Source organism: Dioscorea cayenensis, chromosome 20 (assembly GCF_009730915.1).
Source record: "Dioscorea cayenensis subsp. rotundata cultivar TDr96_F1 chromosome 20, TDr96_F1_v2_PseudoChromosome.rev07_lg8_w22 25.fasta, whole genome shotgun sequence".
Classification (NCBI taxonomy): Eukaryota; Viridiplantae; Streptophyta; class Magnoliopsida; order Dioscoreales; family Dioscoreaceae; genus Dioscorea; species Dioscorea cayenensis.
The window spans coordinates 15,609,775-15,636,447 of NC_052490.1; the positions used below are offsets into that span (position 1 = coordinate 15,609,775).

General features: G+C 35.3%; 1 protein-coding gene and 1 non-coding gene across 3 annotated transcripts; both read right to left on the bottom strand.

Annotated features, from left to right (window-relative positions):
* Positions 1-2,786: 2,786 nt before the first annotated feature.
* On the bottom strand, positions 2,787-17,516 carry LOC120251537 (sulfhydryl oxidase 2-like). 2 transcript variants are annotated; one of them, XM_039260088.1, is made up of 5 exons: positions 17,192-17,516; positions 12,903-12,927; positions 12,728-12,820; positions 11,862-12,043; positions 2,787-3,024 (listed from the first exon to the last, which is right to left on the bottom strand). In XM_039260088.1, the coding sequence occupies exons 1-5, from the start codon at positions 17,401-17,403 to the stop codon at positions 3,000-3,002; spliced, it is 537 nt and encodes a 178-aa protein (XP_039116022.1). In that variant the 5' UTR covers positions 17,404-17,516; the 3' UTR covers positions 2,787-2,999. The 2 variants fall into 2 exon arrangements, with proteins under 2 accessions (XP_039116022.1, XP_039116021.1); XM_039260087.1 differs by lacking the exon at positions 2,787-3,024 and having other exon boundaries at positions 11,714-12,043.
* Positions 17,517-21,221: 3,705 nt separating this feature from the next.
* Positions 21,222-21,328, bottom strand: LOC120252334. Its single transcript, XR_005533873.1, has one exon. It is a non-coding gene; the product is annotated as a small nucleolar RNA R71 (small nucleolar RNA).
* Between the last annotated feature and the right edge of the window lie 5,345 nt (positions 21,329-26,673).

Sequence of the window (26,673 nt, forward strand, 5' to 3'; positions counted from 1 at the left end):
ATCTCTTCCTCACAATATGTTTTGTGAAATGATAAACAAGTTATAATTTTATAAGTATATTTATATTTCTTCTTAATTTATTTTTTTTAAAATTTTATTTACATCCATGACAAATTTAGAAACCAATAATTAGTTGGTCTCTAAATTTTTACTATATTAACCATTAAATTTAATTTAATGGGCGCATGATTATCTCTTTATAGCAGTCTCTATTTTTATTTAGTGATTGATATAGTGACCATTTGTTTAGTCTTGATTTTGAAATATCTAGATAGGTCATCATTATTTATTTTATATAATAATTTAAAAACTCATGTAGCAGTCTCTGTTTATTGTTAGCTACTTGCCAATATAGAGGCGACTACTTTAGCAACCGAAAAAAAACCTCTAATATTTATTATACAGTTGTTAAACCGATCACAAAATATTAAGAGACCCGTGATTTAGTAACGGTCCTCATTGTATCACCAATTCAGTGGCTAGAACGTTAAGCAAGCTATTTTTACATTATTAGAGTAATCTCTAATTAACTGTTTTGTAATACTATGAGTAGAGGTTTGATAGAGTAGGTTTTGACTATTTTTACAAGGACATGAAATAATAACTATAATCACATATCTTTGTGTGTGAGTGATGGATGCTTTTATCTAAAAATAGTCAAAACCTATTCAAAGTAAAATAGACATAATGTATTTAATCATAGAATCAGATGGATGACTAAGAGGATGGGGAGTTGTATTAAAATATAGACAAATTATATTTTCTATTATAAAAAAAAAAAAAATAAGTAAATATGATAATGGAACGTATCAGGCAACAGTAAATGCTACAGATGTCGAAATTATGATAGCAATAAAAATAATGCATTAGAGATGATGAGAGTGAGTGGGATTGGGAAAAGATGGGCGAGTGCAAAAAAGAAAATTAAGAAAAGGGTTTTAAATAGAATGGTTTGTTTTAAAATGTTTAATATAAAAATCTGTGACATAATACAAACGATCATAAAATGCGTCGCAGTTGAAGAAAAAGTGGTACACTAAAAAATTAATACTGGCAAAAACTTTCATTTTGCGACAATGAAAAAAGTGTAAAAAAATGACATAATGTTGCTTAAAATATATATACATACATATGTTTTACTTGAAAAATATAAAAATAAAATGATTGATTAATATAATTAATTTTAAAAAAAGTCACAATGTGTTACAAAATGTTGCATTCTCCAACACACTGTGTGACAAAATTTACAATAGAATTAAGTTTTCCCCCTTTATAAGTCTTAAAGCTGAATCAGCTGATATAAAGTTATTCCCACCATTAGATTTCAAGCTAAATATGTTTGGATCAATCATATTAATTTTTATATTGTTTTGATTTATGATTTAGCGTATACCAATCCTAGAATCTCCTAACCGTTTAAGTAATAATTTAAGCATAATTATCTTATGGTTTCATCATTCATTTATATTTTTTTAATAAAATAAATCTAAATCACCTTTAAAACAAAATCAATAGTTGGATTATTGAATTAAGTTATAGAAGTTATATTAGCGCTTAAGTAGTTCTTCGTTATATATACTATTACTAATTAATCTGATCATTGGATTGTAAATCTGACTGTTGGATATTAAATTTATGATCAAATTAGCATATTCATTTATTTTAAGGTCAATCCAATACATAAAAAAGGCAATATCTTTTAGGAAAATATATTGCAAGAAATAAGTAACAAGCTTTGTGATGATACCTACAACACATGAGACAGATTGCAACACCTTTTGCAACACTTTGCACTATTTCCACACTTTAGAATTGGGTTAAGATTACAATAAATGTTGCAATTAATTGCAACCCATTTAAGATAAGTTGCAACATACACATAGTTATAGAACAATGAAATGCAACATTTTGTAAGGCATTTGCGATAAAATGTGACAATCATCGCTAAGAGAAAAAAATGCAATGATTTCCAAAACAACAAGACAAATACAATGTTGTTTTTGATAGAATGCTACAAAATTCACCAATTATCAAAATAACATAAAATAACCTGATTTTTGACACTTTGTTATGAATTACTACAATTTACAAAAAAAATTGCAATGCTTAATGCTGAAAGCGTCACACTTTGCAAGTTGCATTGCAATTTTTTTAATAAATAGTGATTAAAAAATACTTTTAAAAATTAAAATTAAAATTTATTAACAATAAAATAGATGATTACCATATAAATATTCTATCAAAATTAATTAACTCCACATTAGAAGAATAAAATATAAAAAAATAAAATTAATTTTATAATATATACATTGTTAACAAACCAAAGTTACATTGAATTAATTCTAAAATTGCTTTTCATCCTAACCTTCTTTTTTATGTGTCGTAACCTACATTACAAATCAAATTACATCAATATTTTATTATATCTATCTCCAACTTTTAACACATTTTTTTTAAAAGAAATATATTTTATTACTATTGAAACTCATGACATTTGCAACATAGAAAGGCCAATTACAAAACACGTGTCGCAACCGAATTAAACATTTTGAATTGTATGTAAAATGAGTTGCAAGGTTGTGACATTTTACAACATTTACCTAGTGCGCCATTTAACGCCAAAATCAAAATTTTGCAACAAATTTTGCTATGCTTAGTAATGATAAATTTTTGCAAAAAGGTTTGATTCATTTTAAGATTTTCTATTTACTTTTTTTTTTTTGTCATAAAATATTGCAATATGTACCACAAATTTTTTGAGTTGCAAATTTCTGTATCGCAAATAGTAATGTGTGAATAAGTAACTTTGAAATTTTTAAATAACCAAACAAGGTCTCAATTGTCAATATGATAGAAGTTAAGACATCTTTCAGTATTTCAATATGAAAGAAAATACAACACGCAATCCAAATAAAAACACACAATAACATAGATGCTAATCTTGAAGTCCAGCAACTAGCTAGTTGTTACCACGGTTGAACTGAAAAAGATGCCAACAACTAGCTAGTTGTTACCACGGTTGAACTGAAAAAGATGCCAACAAAATACTTATAAGTTTAACAGCTCAGTAAGCTGAATAAATAATCTTAAACATCACGGTGAATATTATATAAAAATAAATGCACAAATACCAATTGAGATGATAGTTAAATAAATATCTCCACATCTCATTTGACAACAATAATATTTTCAGAAAAAATCATCAGAATTTAAAAGAAAATAGAATATAAAAAATTATAATAAATAAGAATACTTACTAAATATGCCTCCAAAATTTACCAAAACAATTGTTTACTAGTGAATTATCATTTATTTTAATTTCGTAATCCAAGTTGAAATATCATAATCTGTTGGTTTGCTATGAAACAAACTTCATTTATAATTATTTGTACCAATACAATCACTATTATACCTTTTTTTTTTTGAAATATAGTTAAATTGGGGATGTAATGCGTCAAAAATAACTTTTGCATGCAAGGTTAACAAATTAAATTATCGAATTTCAAATACCAAGGCTATACTTTTCCTTGGTATATATATATATATATATATAGAAAATAAAAAATATTAGAATATTCAAGATACTAGAATGTGCCTTTTTTTTAATATTGTAAAAAAAAAATTATAAAACTACCCATGTTTTGGATTATTTACCAGAATGCGCAAGTTGAATGAATGATAAAACTACTTACCTTATAAATAATAATAAAATTGAAAACGGAGTCGCTTCTCCCGGCTATGCTTAATTTTTAAAAATAAAATAAAATTTTTAACGGCACTGTTGGAGTCGCTGCATATGAAACCCTCTTTAAAGTTATATTAGAAAAATAAAAATCTATCTATATATTTTTTACGCTTTTATTTTTAACACAAATTTCAGAAAATATTTGCTAAATCAGAGATCGATCAAAAATTATTATGATGTTGGTCGTTAATTCAGGCCGTCGACATTATTACGAAATAGGGCGATTAAACCCGACCGGTAGGACGGTTTAACTGCCGCTTCGGTCATAATTATTACAAGTGAGGATGGTCAAACCCGCATCGATTAACACTAGAGTCAAACCCGCACGAGTGATAAAAATGAAAAATAGTCAAACTTCAAACTTCTCTATATAACCGCTTAGTAGTTTCATTTTTCACTCTTGAGACTGAGTTTACTCGACTCACTCACCCTTACTTCTTTTATCTTCAACAATGACAAAGACTTCACTTGTTTTGTTTAATTGTAGTAAACCAAAACAACTGAAGTTTTTGCCATTGTTGAAGACAAAAAGAAGAAGCAAGGGTGAGTGAGTTGAAAGAGAGTCAATAATGTGTAAGAGTGAAAATGGGCTACTATGGTTGGTTTATATATGGAATTCGAATTTTGACTATTTTCATTTATGATCATTGCAAGTTTGATCGTCCTAAATATTGACCGGTGCAGGTTTGATCGTTCTACTCTATACTAATTACTAACCGGTGCAGGCTAGATCGTCCGACCTATCTTGATCGCCCTACTTCAAAATAATTACTAACCGGTACAGGTTGAATTGACAAATTTCATAATAATTTCTGACTGGTGCAGATTTGATCGTTTTATTTTCTAATATTTTCGAAATTTGTATTTTTTTTAAATAAAACTTAAAAAAATAAATGGATTTTTATTTTCTAATATAACTCTTTAAAAAAATTAAAATTAAACATTTAAGAATTTTTTTAAAAAATTAAGCATGAAGACAGAAGCGCATTTTCCATTTTCAATTTTTAAAAAAAAATAAAAAATAAATTGAAAACGGGAGAAGCTGATGGCTTTTTTTGGTTGAAAACAGGTAAATTTTTCCCGTTTTCATCTAACTTGAGCATTCTGTTAAATAATCCTGAACATGCGTAATTTCGTATATATATATATATATTGCATTATTAAAAAAAACCATGTTTGACCATGAAGATAATTGCATGACTATATTTCTTTTAAGGCAAAATAACAATTTATTCATGTTTCCAAACTGAATGAATAAATAAATCAAATAATAAAAATACATAAATATATATATGAATAAATAAATCATTATAATTTATATATTTTTTTAAAATAATATCGGAATGTATTTACTTCAGAATACAAAAACAATAAGTAACAAAACCTCTTCAAAATGTTCTATAAAACTAATTGTAAATTCGAATATATTTCTAATACGTGGGGGAAAAACTTTGGAAGTAAAATAAACCAAAGAAAACGACAACAATGAGCTAAAAGTCCAAGCTCTCTTCTCTCTTAGATATCCAAAACTTGCTCTTTATAATCATTCCAAGGATATATAGTTCTAATTTGAAAATTGTTTTAATTGTGTGGAAACTTCTATCTATCCAAATTTAGAAGAGTATTAATAAATTGATATGAGGATATCTAAATATATTAAAATATTAAAATTTTTTTAATTATTATTATTAGGAAAAATTAATTATAGGCCATTGGAAGTTCCAAAATTTCATAGTCAGTCCAAACATTTAAATTTTTTCGACCGTCAACCCCACACTATCAATTATTTTGTATTTTCAATTTTGCCCTTAAGATTGGTGGAAAAATGGCCATGTAGTCAGATCGCCTATTTGAAGTTTGTACAGTAAGTTATCACTATAATCAATTTTTGTCATTATTTCACTTACTTTTTAGAAGATATGTGTACTTTTTACCTTTGGAAAGAATGAAATGCTTCCTGCCATTCTTTCCTTTACTTAATCCTTTTTATTTCCTTTTGTTTCTATCGGGTCGGGACAAAATTGTCTCTTTTTCTTGCCATTTGTTGTGATTTCGTTCCGATGCCGTCCACTTGTTCTCCCAAGATAACCATCTCTTCCTTAATAAGTCGACACCAAAATTCACAAGAGGAAGGCTCAAAGAAACATCCAACTTCGCTATAAGTTCTTTTTATCGTTTTTATAAAAACGTTTTTCATGTCATGTGTAGTTTAAAGCCATATCAGTGTAAGGCACTCTTGTTGCCGATTATCAAAACTTTTGTGTAGTCGTTAGATATAAGGAAAAAGGAACGTGTCCTGCAATTTATGTGTTGACTTCTTAGGAGTTAGTAACAGCCAAGATGTGAGATTGATGGGGCCTTGAAATTTCTTGTTAAGGGTGTAATTTGTCAAATTGGATGCGCATAGAACAGTTTGTCCTATTGATTTCTAGGTGGACTTTCAACATGTGTCACACATACCACATGTTCAACAACACTGGCATCAATTTCATCGATAATACAGATGAAGGGGTAGTAATAATTCCTTTGGGCTTTTCGTTCCTATCGTAAATATCATTTCTTTACATTCATATATTCTATAATAGAATATGAATCAAAACCAAAAAACGATTTAATATTATATAATGAAACTTTAACAAACAAAGAATTAAATGAATAAATTCATAATTGTCGGTAATCAGGAATTATATATATTTATATACACTTATATGTGGTGTTACTTATTTGGTTTATGTATAAAAATTCCAAATCCCATACTAAATCAAGTTCGTCAGAATACCCCATATTCGAGAGTTAATTCCAAAGGTATCAAAGACATCTTTAACATAAGCAAGAAAAAATTAGAAATATCATACAAAGCTAACTTACCTTCTGAAGTTTGCAACAATATCGGAATGTCGTGCATAACACTGGATTTTTAACCATCTAACTAGAGTGATCAATTTTCCTTACTTGCATAATTAAACATTCTATACAATAACTTAGGAAATTCACTAAATTAGAAATATATATAAGAAGATTAACAAATGCATGATTCAAGTAGGACTCATACCTTTGAGAATTGAATCTTGCATAACTTTGCCTATACGAACCCAAATCACAAAATTCAAGATTCTGAGAAAAGTAGACACCTATAACTATGACATGTCTGAAGTTCATATTGTTTAGAGTACTACTCAATCTATGGTTTTAATTTGAATCTCCCCTTATTTTTGCAGTTTGTAATTAAGACATATCCCTTTTAAACATGTATATCTCTCAACATACAACCATAAAAGCAAAGATATTTTATAGAGAATCAAATAATTTAATAAGGAACACCTATCTTATTTTGTACATTAACCAATTCAATCTCCACGACCATCAAGAATACTCATCAATCTTCAGGTTTTGCACAAGAATCCCATTCGAGACAGTTTTACTAAAAGAAATATATTTGATAAACTACAAATGTATAATCTTTGAAATTTTGCTGGTACTTAGTTAATGTCAAACTTCACAACTTTCTTATTTTATTCTTCTACAAATTCTGCTTCCATGACCCCTCAAACTGAATAGGGGTCTTTGCTATTTCAAAAACAAAAACTTTTAAACTTATCAAATGAAATTAACTAATAATTACTTTTATGGTAAAAAATTGTATTTCAATCAACTACACATCACAAAGCAACAACTATATCATGCAAAATCTCATCCTTGAGACCTGATTAAATCCGTTAAAAAAAAAAGGAATTGTAGCATGGTATAATAGCTAAGAGCGTAGAAAGGGCAGAAAGGCACACCGGTAACCACACGATCATGTGTCAGGCCGTGTGGGTTCAAAAGGGCATAGACACAACCATGTGTATTGCATCGGCAATATTGTAGCAAAACATTGTAGCAAAACATTGTAGCAAAACACTATAGCTGACCGAGGGAAAAAAGCAGAATTGAACAAGGCCGTGTGGAAAGTTCCCCATAGCCGTGTGGAGACCCGTCAGGACTCTTTTTAAGTCATTTTTGGCTAAGTTTGAAAGGGAGCCTTTGGGAGAAATAAAGGGGTTGTGATCTAGCTTCAGGATCGAGCTACATCCCGCCAAGGAGAGTCTCCGGCATCGTTCTCCATTGCCTACACCATCATCCACATTACCGACGAGCTTTGGGAAGTGTCGTTTGGCGCCAATGAAGCCTCACCGGCAAACTGTCATTTGGTCGTTTGGAGGGCTGATCATCGGAGCTTCTAGCACTAATTTGGAGGGAGTTTTTCTTGAGTTTATCATGCACTTTATTATTGTATTCGATTTTGGATTGTATTGCTCTATGAGAAGCTAAACCCTTTGTAGGGTACTTGGGCATCTGAACCCTAGGATGGTTCATTCTTGATTTAATTTATGCTTCTTAATTCCTAGTTAAATTGAGTTTCAATCTTGTGTCTTAATCATCATATGACCATTTGTAGTGAGAGCTCAATTATACTTTTGGATTGAACTAGTGATGAGTTGAGAAACCCACTAGGCCTAAACCTACCGAGGTTAGAGATAGTTGAGAGAGTGAATCTATAAGTAGAGGAGTGCCCCCTTTCGCCTTCAATTTCATCACGACTACCTTCGTATTTCTGTGAGCGTTAAGCAATCATATGAACCATAATCACAAGAGACATCACCATCGAGGTTAGGGGGTTAAACATCTCGAAAGGGTTTGACCTAATTTTGGGATTCAAGTTGATCATTTGGGATTCTTGGAACGTAAAACATTCATAGGGGGGTTTTGGCGAAGAGAGAGATCACCACTAGAACCTTGTAGGGGAATAGTCACTAGTTGCCGTGAGAACAGGACCTGTGTATTTTAGGAGACCCACGATTCTTCTTAACTTAATTAGGAAGCATAACTTAGATCCTAGACCTTAAGTGTGTAATCCTAGGGAAAATATTGCCCGAATACCCACTCCATTCCAATCGTATTTCTCTCGGCATTTTCATACTCTCTTGTCTTTTCATTTGTTATAAGCTCACTTTTATCACTTCTAAACAACTTGAATACGGTTAGATAATAGAGGAAGAGTTATTACTAGTTATCTCATTCCTTGTGGATCCGACTACCAGACCTTCGGGTACATTGTATTACTTATACTACCCATGTACTTAGAAACGTGATTGACACGTATCACTTGCGTACCAAACCAACAAATCATAGCTAATTACCTAAATTCTATGGAGAATAACCTGAGCAACCTCTTTTCCTAACCAAGCATACTTATACGACAGACTGAATCCATGGTCACGTAATATGCCCCATTGAATATCAACTACCTTGTACAAAGGCCGATCATTGAGTTTATGAATCATACCTACGTTGACTCATCTTTTAGAGGCTTTTGGATGCGACCTCATATAAATACCACCCGCACAAATGTGTGACAGACACATTGTCTTGATCCTAATGTCTCTTTATTGCATTCTTTTGATGAGTAGATACAACACTAGTAGCCAACCATGGCACATTGAACAATCACCCTCTACTTATCATTCTTTATGAATATAAAGTTATTTTTTTTTATAGCAAAATTATATAGTGCATCTTTGAAGTGTTCAACGTCTAAAAACTATTGACCGACATTCATTGACAAACTTTCAAAATGCTCCAAGGAAATAAAAAGACCTAAGACTCAACAAATCCTTATTGGAAATAGAAACATGTTTCGGTTGAAAAATATACTCTCCAAAAATGAATTCCTATTGGTGTATCACAAATAAGGATGGCCCAAATGAGGCCTAGTAGGAAAAAAATTGGTATTCAAAAAGAATGAAATATAAGTAGAAACCTATAATTTTAAATAAGAATGTTATATATTACACAGAAAGTTTGATCATTAAAAAAAAATCATATGATAAGCGAAAACTTATAATTTTAATCGAGAACCTCTCTACCGAGTGGAAAATCGGAACTACATGCAATATCACAAAACCTAATGGAACTGACTAGGGTTGTTTAATACATCCAAAAACAACCCATATTTCTGACTACACAAAAACAAAACCAGTTGCATGAAATATTATAGAGTATGAACGCAAAGCAACGATAATTATGGCGAGAACGAAAAGCCTGAAGGAATGGCTACCACCCCTTCATTTGTATCAATGATGATGTTGACAGTAGTGTTGTTGAACATGCTGTATATATAACATAGATGTTGAAAATCCACCTCATAATCAATAGGTAAAATCGTTTTGTGTGAATTTGGTGTGATAAACTACACATTTACACAAAAAACTTCAAAGCCCTATCATTCACATATCTTGGCTAGTATTGACTTCTAATATTGTAAATTGCAGGGCTCATCCTTCCCTTTATATCTAGCGACTACACAAAAGGTCTCCATTAACAACAGATAGGAATAACACCTTCACTAACTTGGTTTCAAACTACAAAGGCTATAAAAAAACTTCTTTGAAAAAAATGACAAATGAACTTGTGACAAAAGTAGATGGTTCTTCAAGCCTTCCTCCTATGAACTTTGATATCGACTTACTAAAAAAGAGATGGTCAACCCAAAAGAGCAAGTGGACGGTACTAAACAAAATCACAATGAATGACTAAAAGAAAAAAAAAATTTGTCTCAACCAAATGGAACAAAAAAAGGGAACAAAAAGGGTTAAGTAAAGGAAAAGAAAGATATGAGGCTGAGGGACTAAAAAAAAACCAACTAGAAAACAAAGACTATTTGGAATATTCCAATACAATGTTGTTAAGGGCGCAAGGTGCACCCGAGGTGCTAGGACGCTTCTATCTCTTGAGGCGCAAGGCGCAAAAAAAACGAGTGTCTGCTTGAAGTAAGGCGCACACACATAAAGAATATATATATATATATATATATATGGTATATGATAGAGTCATAGACAAATAGAAATCTTAAAGCCTTAAACTTTAATATTAACAAACTTGTTTTATCTTAAAGTCAAAATTCTATTTCTAAAATCATAAGCAGCTAATAATCATCATCATTAATGTCAAATACTAAATTCATGTTTTCATCTTCTTTTCCTTGTTCAGAATCATAGCCATCTATCTATGAGGAATCTGTATAAAATAGTGAAATATTTATTGCTTAGTTATTAGATTCTATTCTTTTAATAGACTTAGAGATTTTTCAATCACTAATACCTAGTAAACTGTGGATCTTTTAAACAATAGAAAACCAACAGTTTTTTCAACCAGGCGCGCTTTTTTTTGCCTTGGGCTTAAAAAAAAGCACAAAAAAGCCTCGCCTGACTAAAAGCGCCCTACCTTAGACCTTTAGAGGCGCTAAGAAGGTTTAACAATGCACCTGGGGGCCTAGGCGCGTGCCTTAACAACACTGTTCCAATATTAGAGGGATTGTTTTGGAAAATTTTGAAACTTCAAAGGACCTATAATTAATATTCAATTATTATTATTATTATTATTATTATTATTATTATTATTATTATTAAAATAATAATAATAATAATTGAATATATCAAAAGTATTACACATTAGCTACTTGCTAATATAATACCTTGCCTAACATTAAAATTTCTTAGCATTTAACTAAATATAAATATAATTAAAAATAATCTTATGCTGCACTTTCAAAAAACTATATATTTGTTTATATTTACTATCACAACACCATATGCCTCTCAACCAAAACGTCAATGGAAATTTCTTTTATAAAATAACAAACATACTTGAATATTATTAACAATAATAAAAAGATCCCCAAAAGAAGACAAAGCAATGGTGAATATAATTAAATTTCACTAATTTAAAGTTTCTATTGAAAACGGTACTACTTTAAGTGAAAATATTGCAAATATAATGAACATAAATTGTGTTAAGCACGCTAAAACAAATTTAGGGAGTTTTGGAGAGTATTCTGAAAGCAATTTAGTTAATATTCATCAAAAAAGTACTGCTTGCTTTTAAGAAATTTTAACATTTAAATTCAATATTAGAAAAAATCAACTATTACGAATATAATTCACACTAAACCAATTTTGTAGAAAGTTCCTCAAGTATTACATGGTATTTGAATGATTTATCAGATCGTTCCTAAAATATGTGTTTATTCTTGATTTATGTAACAATTAAAAAGAGTGGGAATGGGTTAATTACTTGCCTTCCAATCTTGTTGTTGATCCAATTAAGCAATCGTTCAGCAGTTCTTCCATCATCAATGGGTTGTATTTCATTTTTCTCTTGTTTAGAATCCCATTTACCAGATACGAATTTAGTAGGAGGTCCCCACAGCAGCATGGGGTAGTGCCGAACTGAAAATTGATCACAAAGATCTGAATTCATCTGCAAAACATTCAAAGGAATTTATAATCTCACTGATCAATTACTGTGACTTCAGAAACACTGGCAATGAAAATTTCATAAATGCTATCAAAAGACATAACGCATCTCCCGTTTGTAAAAGTCATCAGCAGGAATTTAGAGTAAAAAATTGTTGGTCATACAATGGACATCAGCTAATTACATGGCACAAATCATTAATTAATTTTACTTAGGAGTAAATCACCAAATATGATCAACTTCAACTATTGATTGTTAAGACACTTGATGCAGTCTGAACTGGTTTTAGGTTTCACCAGTGTCGAAGCGATGATTTTAGGTTGCATGATACTGAACCAAGGTTTAAAAGACTAAATTACTATCAACAGCACAAGGTTCTAACTTCATGAAAAATTCTGAGTTAATCAATAACAATATGGAAAAATGAACCAAATATAAGATAAACAAATAGGAGATATTCGGTTGAGGCATAAAAGTGTGGGGTTAAAGGAATTCTTTTCCAAAATTGATTTGGATTGAAAATTTTGATACGAGCTAACCAAATTTAAGATAAAAATTTTACTTTCTCTAAATGATAATAAGTGTTTATTAATATTAATTTTTTCTAATTTATCATTCATGCATGTACAAAAAAGCAAGTTCAGATGCAAAATATAACACACACTAAACCTCTGAAAGCAATTATACCTTCAAGGCGCAATCTACATGTGCCATAAGTACGATACCAGGATGCACTGCTTCAGGCCCATTGAATAGTCTTGCAACCTTCTCATAGTGAGGCTATAACATTGTTTTCCAAGCAAGACGTAAATTAGCAGTCACATATGGCAGGTAGCTGGAATAAATGATGAAACTGATATACCTTATAATTTCTGCAAGCTGGACACCTGCAGAATTGAGCATAAAAATAGATTAAAATTTTCATCAACCCCACAAAAGGGCTAAATAGATGTAAAACAAAATGAGAGAGCCATGGTATTTAGAAGTCAGTAGAAATAAAAGAGGCATAAATGAAATTTAAACTATTCAATATGTCATTACAAATGATACTCTATTTTCTTCTTGGCAGTAAGCTTTAGCTACTTTCACTTTCATACAAGCTTTGGTACAGGTAATCTAAGCCTGTCAGTATGGCATGTAGGCAAACAAATGCCACTTGATTTTGTCATTGATCATGACAGGGGTCAGCTAATTTCAGAGAAGCTTTATGGTTGTTGATTGAATGGAGCTCTTTTGCATTTAATTTGCTAGAATTCTTAAATAGTTCAAGCTATGAAACAGAAGTGTCCTCATTAGAGATTTAAATCATGTACCCGAAAGCCCTGGCAAATTACAGTAAGATCATAGGGACTGGGTAGTGGGTATTCAGTCAGTTATATGAAAATTTGGCATGCTCTGTCTCTCAAAGATGATAATAATTAGATCATTCAAGACACTGGAAATCACTTTAATCACAAAAAAGAAAGGTTAGCAGAGAACTCCATTCTAGCTTCAGGATGGAAATCACCTTTCCTTATTGATAATTAGATAATAAAAATAGCCACATAATCAAAGTGAATGGATTATAAAAATTAATGTTTAAATCTGATTCCTGAATCTGAACTTATGAAATTTGTGCAGTTCATATTTATCAGATGACAATGGGTTCTTCAAGTTACCAATGTGCCCTCTTAGGCCTTTGCTACTATATACCTACTAGTTTTAAGCTTAAGCTGATAGTGTTATAACCCAGTCCGTTACTGTAGCAACTTTATAAAGCACAACAATGTAGCACGGGTACTGTAGCAGGCCGAAAATACTTTTCTTCCCTTCTAAAAGTTTCAGTCCCTCTCTTCCATTTCCCATTCATACTTGTTGGAAACCCTAGCCATGTCCTTCTCCTCTTCTTGCTTTTAATGGTTAAAGATAGGTAAGTAATTCTTGTTTCCATTACTTTTCATTTTGTGTTCTTGTTGATAACCTTAGTATAAACTTAGGGTTTGTGTTCTTCTTGTTTTCCCTCTTATTTTCCCTAGATTAATGGAAGTAGAGAGGATGAGAAGAGAAGATGGCAAGGTGAGTGGGCTAACCGAATCATTCTTGATTTATTTTGGTTCTTGTAAATTATTTGCATGTTTGGGTGTTGTTTTGGCATGATGTTGATTGGAACTTGGCATGGTTTTGCTAAAATATCATACTTGTTGTTAATTGGGTCCATGACAATGTAAGGTCTTGGGAGTTCTATTTTTGGTGAATTATGCAAGTGTAGATTAGTGTGTAAAGAAATCATATTATTGAGTTATGCTAGAGTCCATGGAATGGAATTTGGGTGATGCACATAAGGTGTTTGACTAATTGCCTCCTAGTGTTGAATACAAATATTTGGGGATATAATTGTGAGAATTGTGTGATTTAATTTTGTAATGACTTTCAATGGTATTGATGGGCTTAGTTGTTAGTTTGTATGAGCAATCCTTCATGAAGGAATAATAAAATGTGGATCCCTTGTTTGTTGCTAAATATGAGTTGAAATTTTTAAATGCATTTGTTTGATCTCATGTGTGGGTGATAATATGTATATCTTGTGGAATTGGTTAGGAATCAAGAGGTAAGGAATGTGTTTTTATACATATCATGGTTTGTGTTAAAATACTAGAATGTAAGAATTATGAGAAGATGGACATTTTTCATTATAGATTATAAGTATATGTAATGTTGGCAAGGGAAATTTGTTTATGTGAGGGAGTTATGTTTATGTAATTCTTTTGCATGGGTTTGGAAGAGATTGGAAATGCTTTGATGATATGTCGGGATGATACGAAGGAGTTAGAGAAAGGGGGAGAGATGTATGCTCATAATAGAATGTAAGATTTTGATAAAAACTTATGTGATGAGAACTAAAGCATGAATGTTCAAGAATGAAAATAATAATGTGAGTTGCTTTTGAATCTAGAGGAATGGGGTGGTATGAAGCTGGGATTGATGACATTTTAGGGTGAGATGACATGACAATTATGGCCGGTAAAGAATTGAAAAGTTGGTGAGTTGCTTGGGTGTTATTGCATCTTGGATATTAAAGGTGACCTTGACCTAATGTTAATTCAAAATTGGGGTAATTGCTTTATATAGCTTATGTTGGTTGATGTTCAAGAGTTGTTTTAATATTGGAAGGGAAAACTAGGTTCATGCCCTTGAAATGAAAACTTGTTTTAGATGAGCAATTATGATAAGATACATTATTGATAAAATCAAAATGATGGGAAAAACCAAGGGTGCGGATTGGATTTATAGATTAGAAGTTTTGATTTATTAAAGACTTGTGCAAGATGATGTACTACAGGGAATCTTAAGGTTTAGCTTGATTTTTTCTCACTGGGACAAAAACTTTGGGAAGCATTTGACAAGGAAAATGTTCAAGATGGTCTTGAGTTTCGCTCTAAGCAAAATATCTTTGCAATTGTTAGTATGATCTTGGAGTTATGTGTTGTAAAATGGAACAAAGGTTAGAAGTGATATTATGCCGAGACCTTAAGGATGTAATTTCTGTGGTGTTTGGTTTTATTTGATGATTTATTCATTTGGTAAATTTTGTGCATAATTTCTGTTTCTTCAGTTATTTCCCTTAATGAGGGATTCTGAAGTTCAGATTGCTCGTGAGTATCCGGGAACTCTCGAATTTGCAATTTCAACCTCGAACTCGTGTTTTGGTGTATAATTATTTATTTGTTTATTTTGTTTTTGCATTAATTATTCCAGTATTTCCTCCGTCTCGTGATCTCGTATCTCCGCGGTTTTAGTACATCTCGCGATTTCGCCCGCCTGCACTAGGGAGGAGTAAGTCCCAGCCATGTGCACATATTTCTCAGTAGCGCTACCCCCGATCGCGGTCAAGATCCGCTACTACCGCTGATATTCTCGTTTTCGTTTCCGCCCGACTTCACGATCGATGATCCGACCGTCGCCGTTGATTGCGTATTAGTCGGGAGATGTACATGTCTGCTTTGGCGATTTTCGGCATTTCGAGTATCTCTAGATTCGAGCATTCTCTCGTATTTCGCTCCGCTATTATTCCTGCTATTTTGTCATTCTGTATGGAAAGTATTATGTTTGGGATTATTTCGATAACCAATTTCCGTTTTCACCGGTATTTTGAGTTTTCTCGTGTTTTGTCTTCACTCACCGAGTCAACCGAGTTACTCAAACTCTCTTCTTCTATCTTTTCGGTACTCGACTTTTTAGGTTGTGCTTAAGACCTGTTGATCACCAGGTGCTAGGATGGATCCATTAGGTTGTCATTTTCTTGTAAAATTTTTATAACCTCGATTTATACATTGGATTCTCGATCCGTGAGTTTGTGTTGTATTGCATCCATTTTTTTATTGTTTCGCTCGCTTGTTAGGGGTTGACTCGACCAGGGTCAACTCGAGGCCTAGCACCCAGTGGGGGCCCATCCCCGTTGGATGCGGCCGATCGTCACGGCCCGGCTTTGGGGAGTGAGCGTGACGAATAGGATGATAAAACTAGCCTTATATATTCAAATTTATATTTTTCTAAATGAACCGATGTAAGATCAATAGTTACTTTAATACCACCTTGCTTTTGATACATGTTAATCTATTTTAACTTGGCATGTTTTAAATAAACCAAACAAACAAAACCATACTCCAATGATAAATTTGATGCAAACCAAACATATTATTTGGGCTCTCAATTTAACCAAAAGAGCTTAAGTTTATGGGTTGCTTATATATTCAAATCCATATTTTCCAGAGCTACCATTGTGGGACTATTAGTTAATCTAATAAGGAAAAAGTGGATAGCTAATTATTATTTGCCTATTCTATAAATAATTACAAGAACAAATTAGAACAACTTAATTAAATTAACAGGACTTAAAAGGTAAGATCCTGACAGAAGCTAAATACCAACATTAACAAAAGTGTTAACATTTTTTTTTAATTGTAGAACAAGTATTAAAATCATGAAGACTTTGAGATTTCTACCATTCCTAAATATGCCATCAAACTTTAATTGCACCCATAAACTTTAAATTCACCATTAAAAAAAACGCAAGAAAAAAGAAAACCCTAAACTCTCACATTCCTTGTACCACACATGAAGATGAAATTATAAGGGGAAAGAGAAAGAGAAAGAGAAAGAACAAGTGCTTACCAATGAGCAAAGAACTCAACGATAGCGTAAGTAGTAGGAGAATCCGTAAGGACGGCATCAAAGTTGGTGATGTTGAGCTCCACGGAGGCTTCCAGTGGATAAATCCCATGTCCTCCAAGATGCCGAGGCCCCAAGGAGATGACTGAAGCTTCCAAGACTGGTAGCACAAGGAGGACAAAGACTAAAAGGCGGTGAAACTTGTTAGCGAGCATCTGGGAGAAACCGAGAGATCACGATTTTTGGATTTCTAGGATTTCGAAAGAGTAGTAGCAACAAGAAAGCATAGTCTCAATCGAGCTGCCTCATGCTCGAGCCGGCACGGCACGGAAAGGCGCGGTGACCCCAAGGTTTATGTTTTGGCTTTTTGTTAAACCGCTAGTTGGTTAAGGGTTTTTATGTAATTAACTAAAGAAAAAAAAAGTACTTATTCCAAAAATTTTATTTTTATTTTTAATATTATTCTATTTTAATTATTTTTTAACCAATACAACCGAAACCTGTCTTAAAAATATTACATGCGTTCATTATATGCATAAGCGACCCCACATTGTCCATCTATAAGAGGCCCACTCACTATATATGCATTGAGAGTGTGTTTGAATGGAAGTAATAAATACTATTGGAATGAGAATCATTATCAATAGTAGCTTATATCCATGTTTAATGCACAACTATTAGAATGTGAATGAAATGTGTAAGTACTCCCTCCGTTCCTTTTTATCTGTTATAAACTCATGTTCTTTTTTATCTGTCATTTTTTAACATCAAGAAGCATTTATTATTTTTTTCGCAAAGTTACCATAACACTCTATTCAATTTTCTTCTTAAAATTTAATATGAGAGAAATGCGAAGATATAAATTAGGGGTAATTTTGGAAAGATAACTAATTTTTTATTAAATTATGTGAAATAACCAACTTTCTTGGTATGTGAGATTCGGTTATTTACGACAGATAAAAAGGAACGGAGGGAGTAATGAATAATGGTAGAAGCATATGTATTTTGCACAAAATTGTGAGGATGACACTGTATAGGGAGGAATGAATAATATTACTTTTAAAATGACGCTTTTACCCTTTTGAATATTTAATTAAATAAAACTTATAAAAATAAATAATTAGCTATAATGATTACATTAGATAATAACTAAACAAACATTATTATATATATAATTATATTAATAAAAATAAAATGATATTTTTGCTCCTAAAAAAGATTTAATTAAATTACAATGATTAGAATTACATAATTGTGTCCAGGTACATTTAGTTAAATAAAAATTATTGATTACAATTATTAATTATAATAATTAAAGTCTGGTAACAATTTCTTTTATTGACATTTAATTATAAAAAAATAAATTATTTAAATAATTAATTAAAATAATTAAAACTAATAATAATTAAAATGAGGTATTTAATTTGAATAATTAATTTGAATAATAATATTAAAAATGTTTTTTAAAATAAAATTTTATTTATCATAAATTATTGTAATTGGATTTATGTGTATTGATAAGTGCTTGTGCAATAAAAATACGAAGTGTTCTTTTCTTGTGTTGAGCATTACTTTTCTCGGATTTTAACGCTAATATGTGTGTATTTATGTTACTTTCATGAAGGTAGGGTTGTGAGGCCGAATATGAGAGAAAGAAGGCAATGTGGGTTGTAATGCACCAATTTGTAGAAAATCTTGCTAAGGTTCAAACGCGAAGACATAGGTCGGGTTTGAGATGCGGGAATGTGTGCCGACCTCCTCCTATTCAAGCTAGTACAACTATTTGGAAGGGCACAAGGGCAGTCACATTCAAGCATTCCGACTTGTGCATATAGAACAAGATCTCCACCAACATGTCCGTTATTGAAGAAGCAAAGCGATCCACGACGTAAACGTGTGCCCGTTTGTATTACCTCGATGAAAGCATGGATTCAGGAGTATTTCGGACCGGTACTGTAGCAAAAATGCTGTACCAGCACTGTTCACAGCCGGCAGAGAAAACAGGAAAACAGAGAATCTACATGGGCGTATGGAAATTCCACACGCTCGTGTGAAAAATCCACAGGGGCGCCCACATGAGCGTGTGAAATCCCGATTCCACCCCTTTAAAAGCCGATTTCAGCCCCGATTTCAGCATTTTTTTCTCCATCTTTTCCCCAACTTGAGAGACGACGGCGGCTAGGGTTTTGATTAGGGCTTTGGAGAGGTTTTACGGCTCCGACATCGCACGCCGTATGGAAGAAGGTTAGTGGGAGAGCTTTCGTCGGCACCGATCCAGCGAGGTGTGTCCTAGGCCGGACAAAAGGACCCTTGCGATGAGTAGAGGACTCTCCACAAGACCATCGCCACGACTAACGAGGGGGTTTTCTATGGATGCTTTGTTTTTACATTCGATTTCATTGATTGTATCTAGCTCCATGGAGAGCTAAACCCCTAGTGGGTACTTGGGAATTTGTGAACCCTAGGATGTATTCATTTCATTGAATCTCTTTATTATGCTTTCAATTAATTGATGTTTATTGTGAGTTCCAATCTTGTATGCTTGATTGTATGAATACTCCCCTAGAGTGACACTAGGGTTGAGAGTTCTTCTTGGTAACTCTTGTGAGTGAGTGACACACCATGAAAGTTAGACAAAGCTAGATTGGAGAGAGTTGAGAGGATGAGTCGAGAGGTAGCGGAGCGTGCCCTTTCCTCTCCGGTGTGATCTATCTTACCTTCACGTTCCAAGAGTTCTTTGCCACCATAGTAGAGTGAACGGGCTAAGGGATGACCTTCCGCTGGGGCTTAGTTGTGAGTGCAACAGAGTGAAGCGTTGGAGTGATTTTAGCATCTAGGGCTTAATTGTGGCTAGGGATCTTTCACCTGGACCAAAGGGTTAGGTCTATACATAAGAATAGGGTTTATCATTTGGAATACTTAGAGCTCATTACAATTCTATACGAGTGTGGGGTGTTGAGATTGTTCGATTTCTCCTCCGGGACATGTATAGAGTTAGGCATAGTTGACCTTAGATTTGGGACTATGCAATTAAGGATTCCCACGACTCACTATTGCATTAACTAGGAAGCATAATAGAGGTTTCTTGCACTTGAAACGATTGTCCTAGGCGGAACAATATCCAGGTACCCCATCTTTATCGATTGCCTTACCTTCTCCTTTACTTGTGCTCTCTTTCTTGTTGTTTTTACTTTTGAGAATTGAATCTTGTCACACATATCACTATTCATCTTCCACATTAGTTAAGAAACAACTTAAGTGTCTTTATTCCCTACTCTCTGTGGATACGATACCCACTCATTTGGGATTGTTACTTCAACACCCGTGCACTTACGGTTTACATGCATATACGGACATGTCAAGTTTTTGGCGCCGTTGCCGGAAATAGGCGTTTAGAGATACTTTGCACTTTGTTTTCTAAGCTATTCATTTATTCATTCTATTTCATATTTTCTTATTCTATCATCGTTTTGATTTTTTTTTTCTTTTTTTTTGGGTGCAGCTCCAGGTTATGACCCGAGGGAACCCCTCCATACTGACTGAAGGAGATCCTGAGCTTGAACGTACACTTAGAAGAAAAGGGAAAGAACCTGTGCAAGAACAGTCTAATCAAGATGATTTAGAAATAGAAGAATCTGAAAACATGGCAGAACAAAATGAGCAACAGCGGACATTATCCGATTATGCCAGACCTTCAGTATTGGGGACACAATCGAGCATTGTGCGTCCCCCAATTACAGCTCAGAACTTCGAGCTGAAGCCGGCATTCATCCATATGTTGTAGTAATCCACACAGTTCAATGGTTTGGCCGATGAGGATCCAAACAGTTATATAGAGAACTTTCTCGAGGTGTGTGATATGTTCAAGATAAATGGAGTAATGGATGATGCCATCAAGTTGAGAGCCTTCCCATTTCCCTTGAAAAGGAGAGCGAAGCAATTGCTACACACATTACCTAGAGCATTAATTACCACATGGGAGGAGATGGTAGAAGCTTTTCTTGTCCGTTATTTCCCTCTCAGAAAATCTACAAAGCTTAGGAATGAGATCTTATCCTTTGTATAATTGGAATTAGAGTCTCTATTTGAGATGTGGGAAAGGTTCAAGGAGCTCCTGAGAAAGTGCCCACAACACGGAATCTCGGAGTGGATGATTGTTCAGACCTTTTACAACGGTCTGAATCCGAATACAAGGCAACTCTTGGATGTGGCAGCAGGAGGTACCTTAGGTAGCAAGACCCTCGGTGAGGCTCGTCAATTAATTGAAGAAATGGGGTTAAACAGCTACCAATGGAATGCCAGGGAGAAGAAAAAGGTGGCCGGTCTCCATGAGATAGATGCAATGACTTCATTGGCGACTCAAGTGGAATCATTGAGTAAGAAGTTAGATCTTCTAACTTTGAACAGAGTAGCGGGCGTGATTACTTGCACCGGGTGTGGTGGAGGACATGCTCTCTCCGATTGCCAGATATCTATTGGTGATGCATCTTCGATTGAGAACATCGATTTTGTAGGTAATGGCATGAGGACTCAAGGGAACCCATACAGCAACACCTACAATTCGGGTTGGAAGAATCATCCCAATTTCTCGTGGAGCAACCAAGGTCCACAAAAGGCCATGGGGCCACCGGGTTTCCAACAACAAGGCCCAAATGTAGAAAACAGAGTTTCAGGTTTGGAGACCCGAATGACCGATTTGGAGAAGGCCTTAACTAGGTTTGTGTGATCATCTGATACAAGGTTCCAATCAGTTGAGGCTACACTTCGCAACCACACCGCCTCTTTGCATAATCTTGAAAATCAAGTAGGGTAGATTGTGAAGTCCTTATCGGAAAGGCCACAAGGAAGCTTGCCGAGTAACAGCGAGACCAACCCTAGAGAGCATGTGAAGGTGATCACTTTGAGAAGTGGTTATGAGGTTGAGGGTAAGCTTCCGAGTGAGAAGCCCAATGAACACGTACCCAAGGTTATAGAGGTTGAGAAGGGAGCAAGTAAAGAGAAGGAGGTGATACCCCCACCTTTGAAGCCAAGAATCCCTTATCCCTCTAGATTAAAGAATGACCAAGGGAGTGAATAGTATAAGAAGCTCCTGAGTATGTTCAAACAACTCCACATCAATATTCCTTTTGTTGAGGCATTGTCCCAAATGCTAAGTATGCAAAATTCTTGAAAGACTTGTTGACCAACAAGAGGAAGTTAGAGGAGAGTGCTTCAGTGATTTTAGATGCATCTTGCTCGGTGGTTTTGCAAAAGAACATGCCGAACAAGAAGAAAGACCCGGGAAGCTTCATCATTCTGTGTAATATTGGCAATCTAGGTGAAGAAATGGCATTGGTGGACTCAAAGGCTAGCATCAACGTCATGCCATACACCTTCTTTCAAAAACTAGGCTTGGGCTAGCCTAGACCTACTCGGATGACTTTGCAACTAGCAGACCGAATGGTGAGACATCCGAGAAGCATTATCGAGGATATGCTTATCAAGGTGGACAAGTACATTTTTCCTGTTGACTTCATAGTAGGAGACGTCGATGAGGATGCTGATGTACCCTTGATACTTGGAAGACCGTTTTTGCGGACTTCCAAGGCATTGATTGACATGGACGGCGGAGAGCTAACTTTGAGAGTTGGAGATGACAAGCTCACATACCGCCTTGCTGAAGCCATGCGGCATTCTCTTGATTTTGATGATACTTTATATTTTCTAGACGCTACTGATGAGATTTTTGATAAATACATGCAGGAAATGTTCAATCAGGATCCATACGAAGGCTTGTTCGACCAAGAGGAGGACAATGAAGAAGTAATAATGCTTGGTTTGACAGAAGAAGTACCATCCACCCCAGGGATCTTGAAGAAGGTGCTCCAGAAATTGAAGAAGGCTAGGAGATGCCACCGGAAACACTCCAAGGCTGTTGGAGACGTGCGTGAACCGAACATATTGGGTGAACCATTTCTAGGCATTCCCAAGCCCGACAATTCACCCTCTACCCCTAAGAGATTTTGCTCGTCATGTTTCCAAACCATGGGTAAGAGGACAACTTTCATCTATGAGCCCCCGTGAGGTAAGATAAGGTATGTCAAGCTAAATGACTTTAAACAAGCGCTTCTTGGAAGGAAACCCAAGTGTTTACTGTTTTCTTAATTTGGTAGTTTATTGTTGCTTGAATAAATTATTGAGTGTTGGTGTCTTGATGTTTTATATTTCTGCTGTAATTTTATCGTGGGGTTTCAAGTTCATCGTGTGTTTTCATGTGAATTTGGTGAAGTTTTGGTTGTTTGAGCTATTTCTCATGTTTCACTGGTATAAATTGCATATTGGGGCAGGCTCTGAGTGTATAAACATGTTCAGAAATTTTCTGTAGAGCCTGCAAAATTTTCTAAGGCATCAAGAGAAAACACACGGACGTGTGGAATTAACACATGCCCGTGGTTTTGTATTGCGAGCTCATCCAGAGAAGGCATAGGGGCGTGGACTCGCCCCTGTGAATGACCATGCAATCCTCGCACGCCCGTGGGTAATTTCTGTACGGGCGTGTGAATTCTTGCAGAGATTGGCAGATTTTTCCTGAAAAGCACATAGGGGTGTGGACTCACCCCTGTGGGCGACCTTGTGAAAATCACACAGGCGTGGGTAATTTCTGCATGCCCGTGCGAATCTCTGTAGAGAAGCTCTCTTCATTCCGAGAAGTCACAGGGGTGTGTGCTTGCCCCCTGTGAGTTGGGCTTGTGAATGGCTACACCCGTGCGGAATTTCCACACGGGCGTGCGGAACACTTAGCAATTTTTTTCTCGGATGTCCGAAAGTAGCATGGTGTGCGGCCGCCTGTGGGTCGGGCGCACAGGTGCGGTATTTTTTTCACACGCCTGTATTTGCGCTCGCAGGCAAAGTGAGTGTTTTCCTCGAGAGTACACATGGGGCATGCACCCGCTCCGGAAAGCTTTCCGTGAGAGTACACTGGGCGTGTGTAATTTCCACACGCCCATGGGGATGTCATGTAACTCCAAGAGGCGACGAGTCCTTTTAAAAAGGATTATCGCTCCTCTTTACCCTAAAAATCCTCCGCTTATCTCGAGAGCACTTCTACATTGTTTCCCCGACCTCATATCCCCAATTTGGAAGGATTTTGCTTGGTTTTTCCGCCATTTTCAAAGTTTTTCATCTCAACCTCGACGGGTAATCCCTATCTTTGATTTCCTTCTGCAAAATTCATGATTTTCATCGATGAAACTAGTCAATAATGCTTCATTTTTTCAATTAGAATGATTATTTATATTTAGAACTAAGTAAAAGCGTTGTAATGGTGCATTTGTGGAGTTTGAAGCGTGGGTCGCGGTGTTTATTCACGGCTGCGGATCCAATACGTGCATGCGGAAATTCGCATTCCACCGTGTGGATTTCTGTAGCTATGTTTAATTAACTAGTTTGATCAATTCTTTTTCAATTTTTGCAGACTATAGCACCCAGGTTAAAGAAGCAAGCTGATAAGCGATCGTGAGAGTCGTCTCCTAAGTCCGAGAGCATGAGATTCACTATCCCTAAGCATCGTGCCCTGCTTTTGAGCTGCTTGTCAAGGTTTTGGTCTCGACATGACTCGGTTCTTGGATACGAGTATATTGAGAGATTTGCAGCAGGGGGATGAGTTCGTTGATGAGGTCGAGGATCTCGTTTCAGTGGGTGGTTTGAAGGCAGTTATTGTCGATTAGAGAGCCGGCCATCCGGGAGCTTACACTTGAGATTCTGTCGACATTCGAGTTCAACAGCTATGCAAGATCCGACGACCTCAACATAGTTCAATTCAGAGCACTTGGACATCACTATAGTCTGAGTATCATTCGGCCCGCTCGCCTCGGCTTATACAAGGAGGCATTTACGCACACCCGAGAAGTACCCTCGCCATCGACTAGATTATCTTGGAGCCTCGACCCCACGTAGAGCTTACGGAGCATTATGTTGTTAGGGGCCAATATGAGCTGGGGTATCCACGACCACGCGCCTTCTCGACCTGCGTGATCGATATCTACATGCCATCATGAGTGTGCTCGGTGAATGGCCATGGTGATAGCACCGCTGCTCGAGCCTCAGGAGCTTATGTACTTATATTCGATGATGCAGTACACACCGATCCATCTTGGGCATATCGTCGCTGAGTACATTCGACATCAGGGCCAGTATGCCAGATTGGGAGCGATCTTCTCGGGTCCATACATTATGAGATTTGCTCTTGGTATGGGTCTCTTAGGCGCGATTTGCGGGGCCGAGAAGACGAGTATACATGCGCCCCTAAGCCTGGAGACGATGAGATTGATGGGCATGGTTTGTAGGATTCAGACAGGGGTTTATGATCTGGTTATACCGGTCCCAGAGATAGCCGAGGAGGAGGAAGATAATGCCGAGGCTTCCCAGCTTGCCCCCGAGCCTCAGTCAGTACCTATGGAGACCAAGGCACCTCCGGTGATAGAGGACCCACCCCCGTGCACATGTTTTCACCATCTCGAGCCTAGGATCACTTTGAGAGGCTCAAGAGCACTATGGGGTTGATACGAATAGAGGTAGCAGAGGCCCGAGCAGAGATTGGCGATATTAGGGCTACGCAGGCCGCATAGAATACGGAGTTCATGGTACGTTTTGACACATTATAACAGATCTTAGAGCAAGACGTCGTCTCATCATTTGTCCTACGACTGAGGACTCCTCAGTGCCCCTCGCCTCCCAGCACCTCCATCCCCTATTCCCAGCACGGATGACCCACCATGTACTTCATCACCAGCGAGCAACAATGAGATCCGTAGAGCGACATTGATACTTGATTTTTATTTTTCCTCGCCTTTTTATTTCCGTATTTTTATTTTTGGACTTTGTATACTCAGAAAGGACTTTTCTTTCTGAGTTTATTTCCGTTGTATCTCAAGTTGTATTCATTATCTTATCTTTTATATACTCGAGTTATTTTTGTTTTTATTGAGCATCACTGAACCCCTTCATGTATGTGTGTAGATGGTCTTGTCATCATGGGAATTGAGACTTTGTCATGGGCACGGCCAAGGTGTTTCAGTACTTGGCCGTGTGAGCTTCACAACCCTGTTGGAACAACACTCCCAAGGACTTAGCTCCATCAAATGCAACTCTAGGAGTCAGGGGAGTATTGTTTTGATTGCTTCTCCCACATCTGAATCTAATTGATTTACATTATGAATGAGCCTGCATATGTACATTGGGGACAATGTACAACTTAAATGTGTGTGTGTGTGTGGGGGAGTTTCATAGTGCACACATCTCTTTTATACTAGTTTTGATTGATATACATGCTCACATAGCCAATGGAGGTTCACCTTAGTTTGCATTGATTGTATTCTTGAGTTTAGGAAAATTTTTAACATTGGATGTTTTCATGCTCAGGTTTTTGCTTGAGTTTCTAGGAATTTTTGCCCGATTGACACTTGTTGCACTACTCACTCTTTGAACTCTTTTGGAAACTCATATTT

Coding starts and splice junctions, on each gene's coding strand:
- LOC120251537 (XM_039260087.1), bottom strand. CDS start 17,403: ATGCTCGCTAACAAGTTTCACCGCCTTTTAGTCTTTGTCCTCCTTGTG. Junction 12,928..17,191: donor GTTGAGTTCTTTGCTCATTG/GTAAGCACTTGT, acceptor TCAATTCTGCAG/GTGTCCAGCTTGCAGAAATT. Junction 12,821..12,902: donor CAGCTTGCAGAAATTATAAG/GTATATCAGTTT, acceptor ACAATGTTATAG/CCTCACTATGAGAAGGTTGC.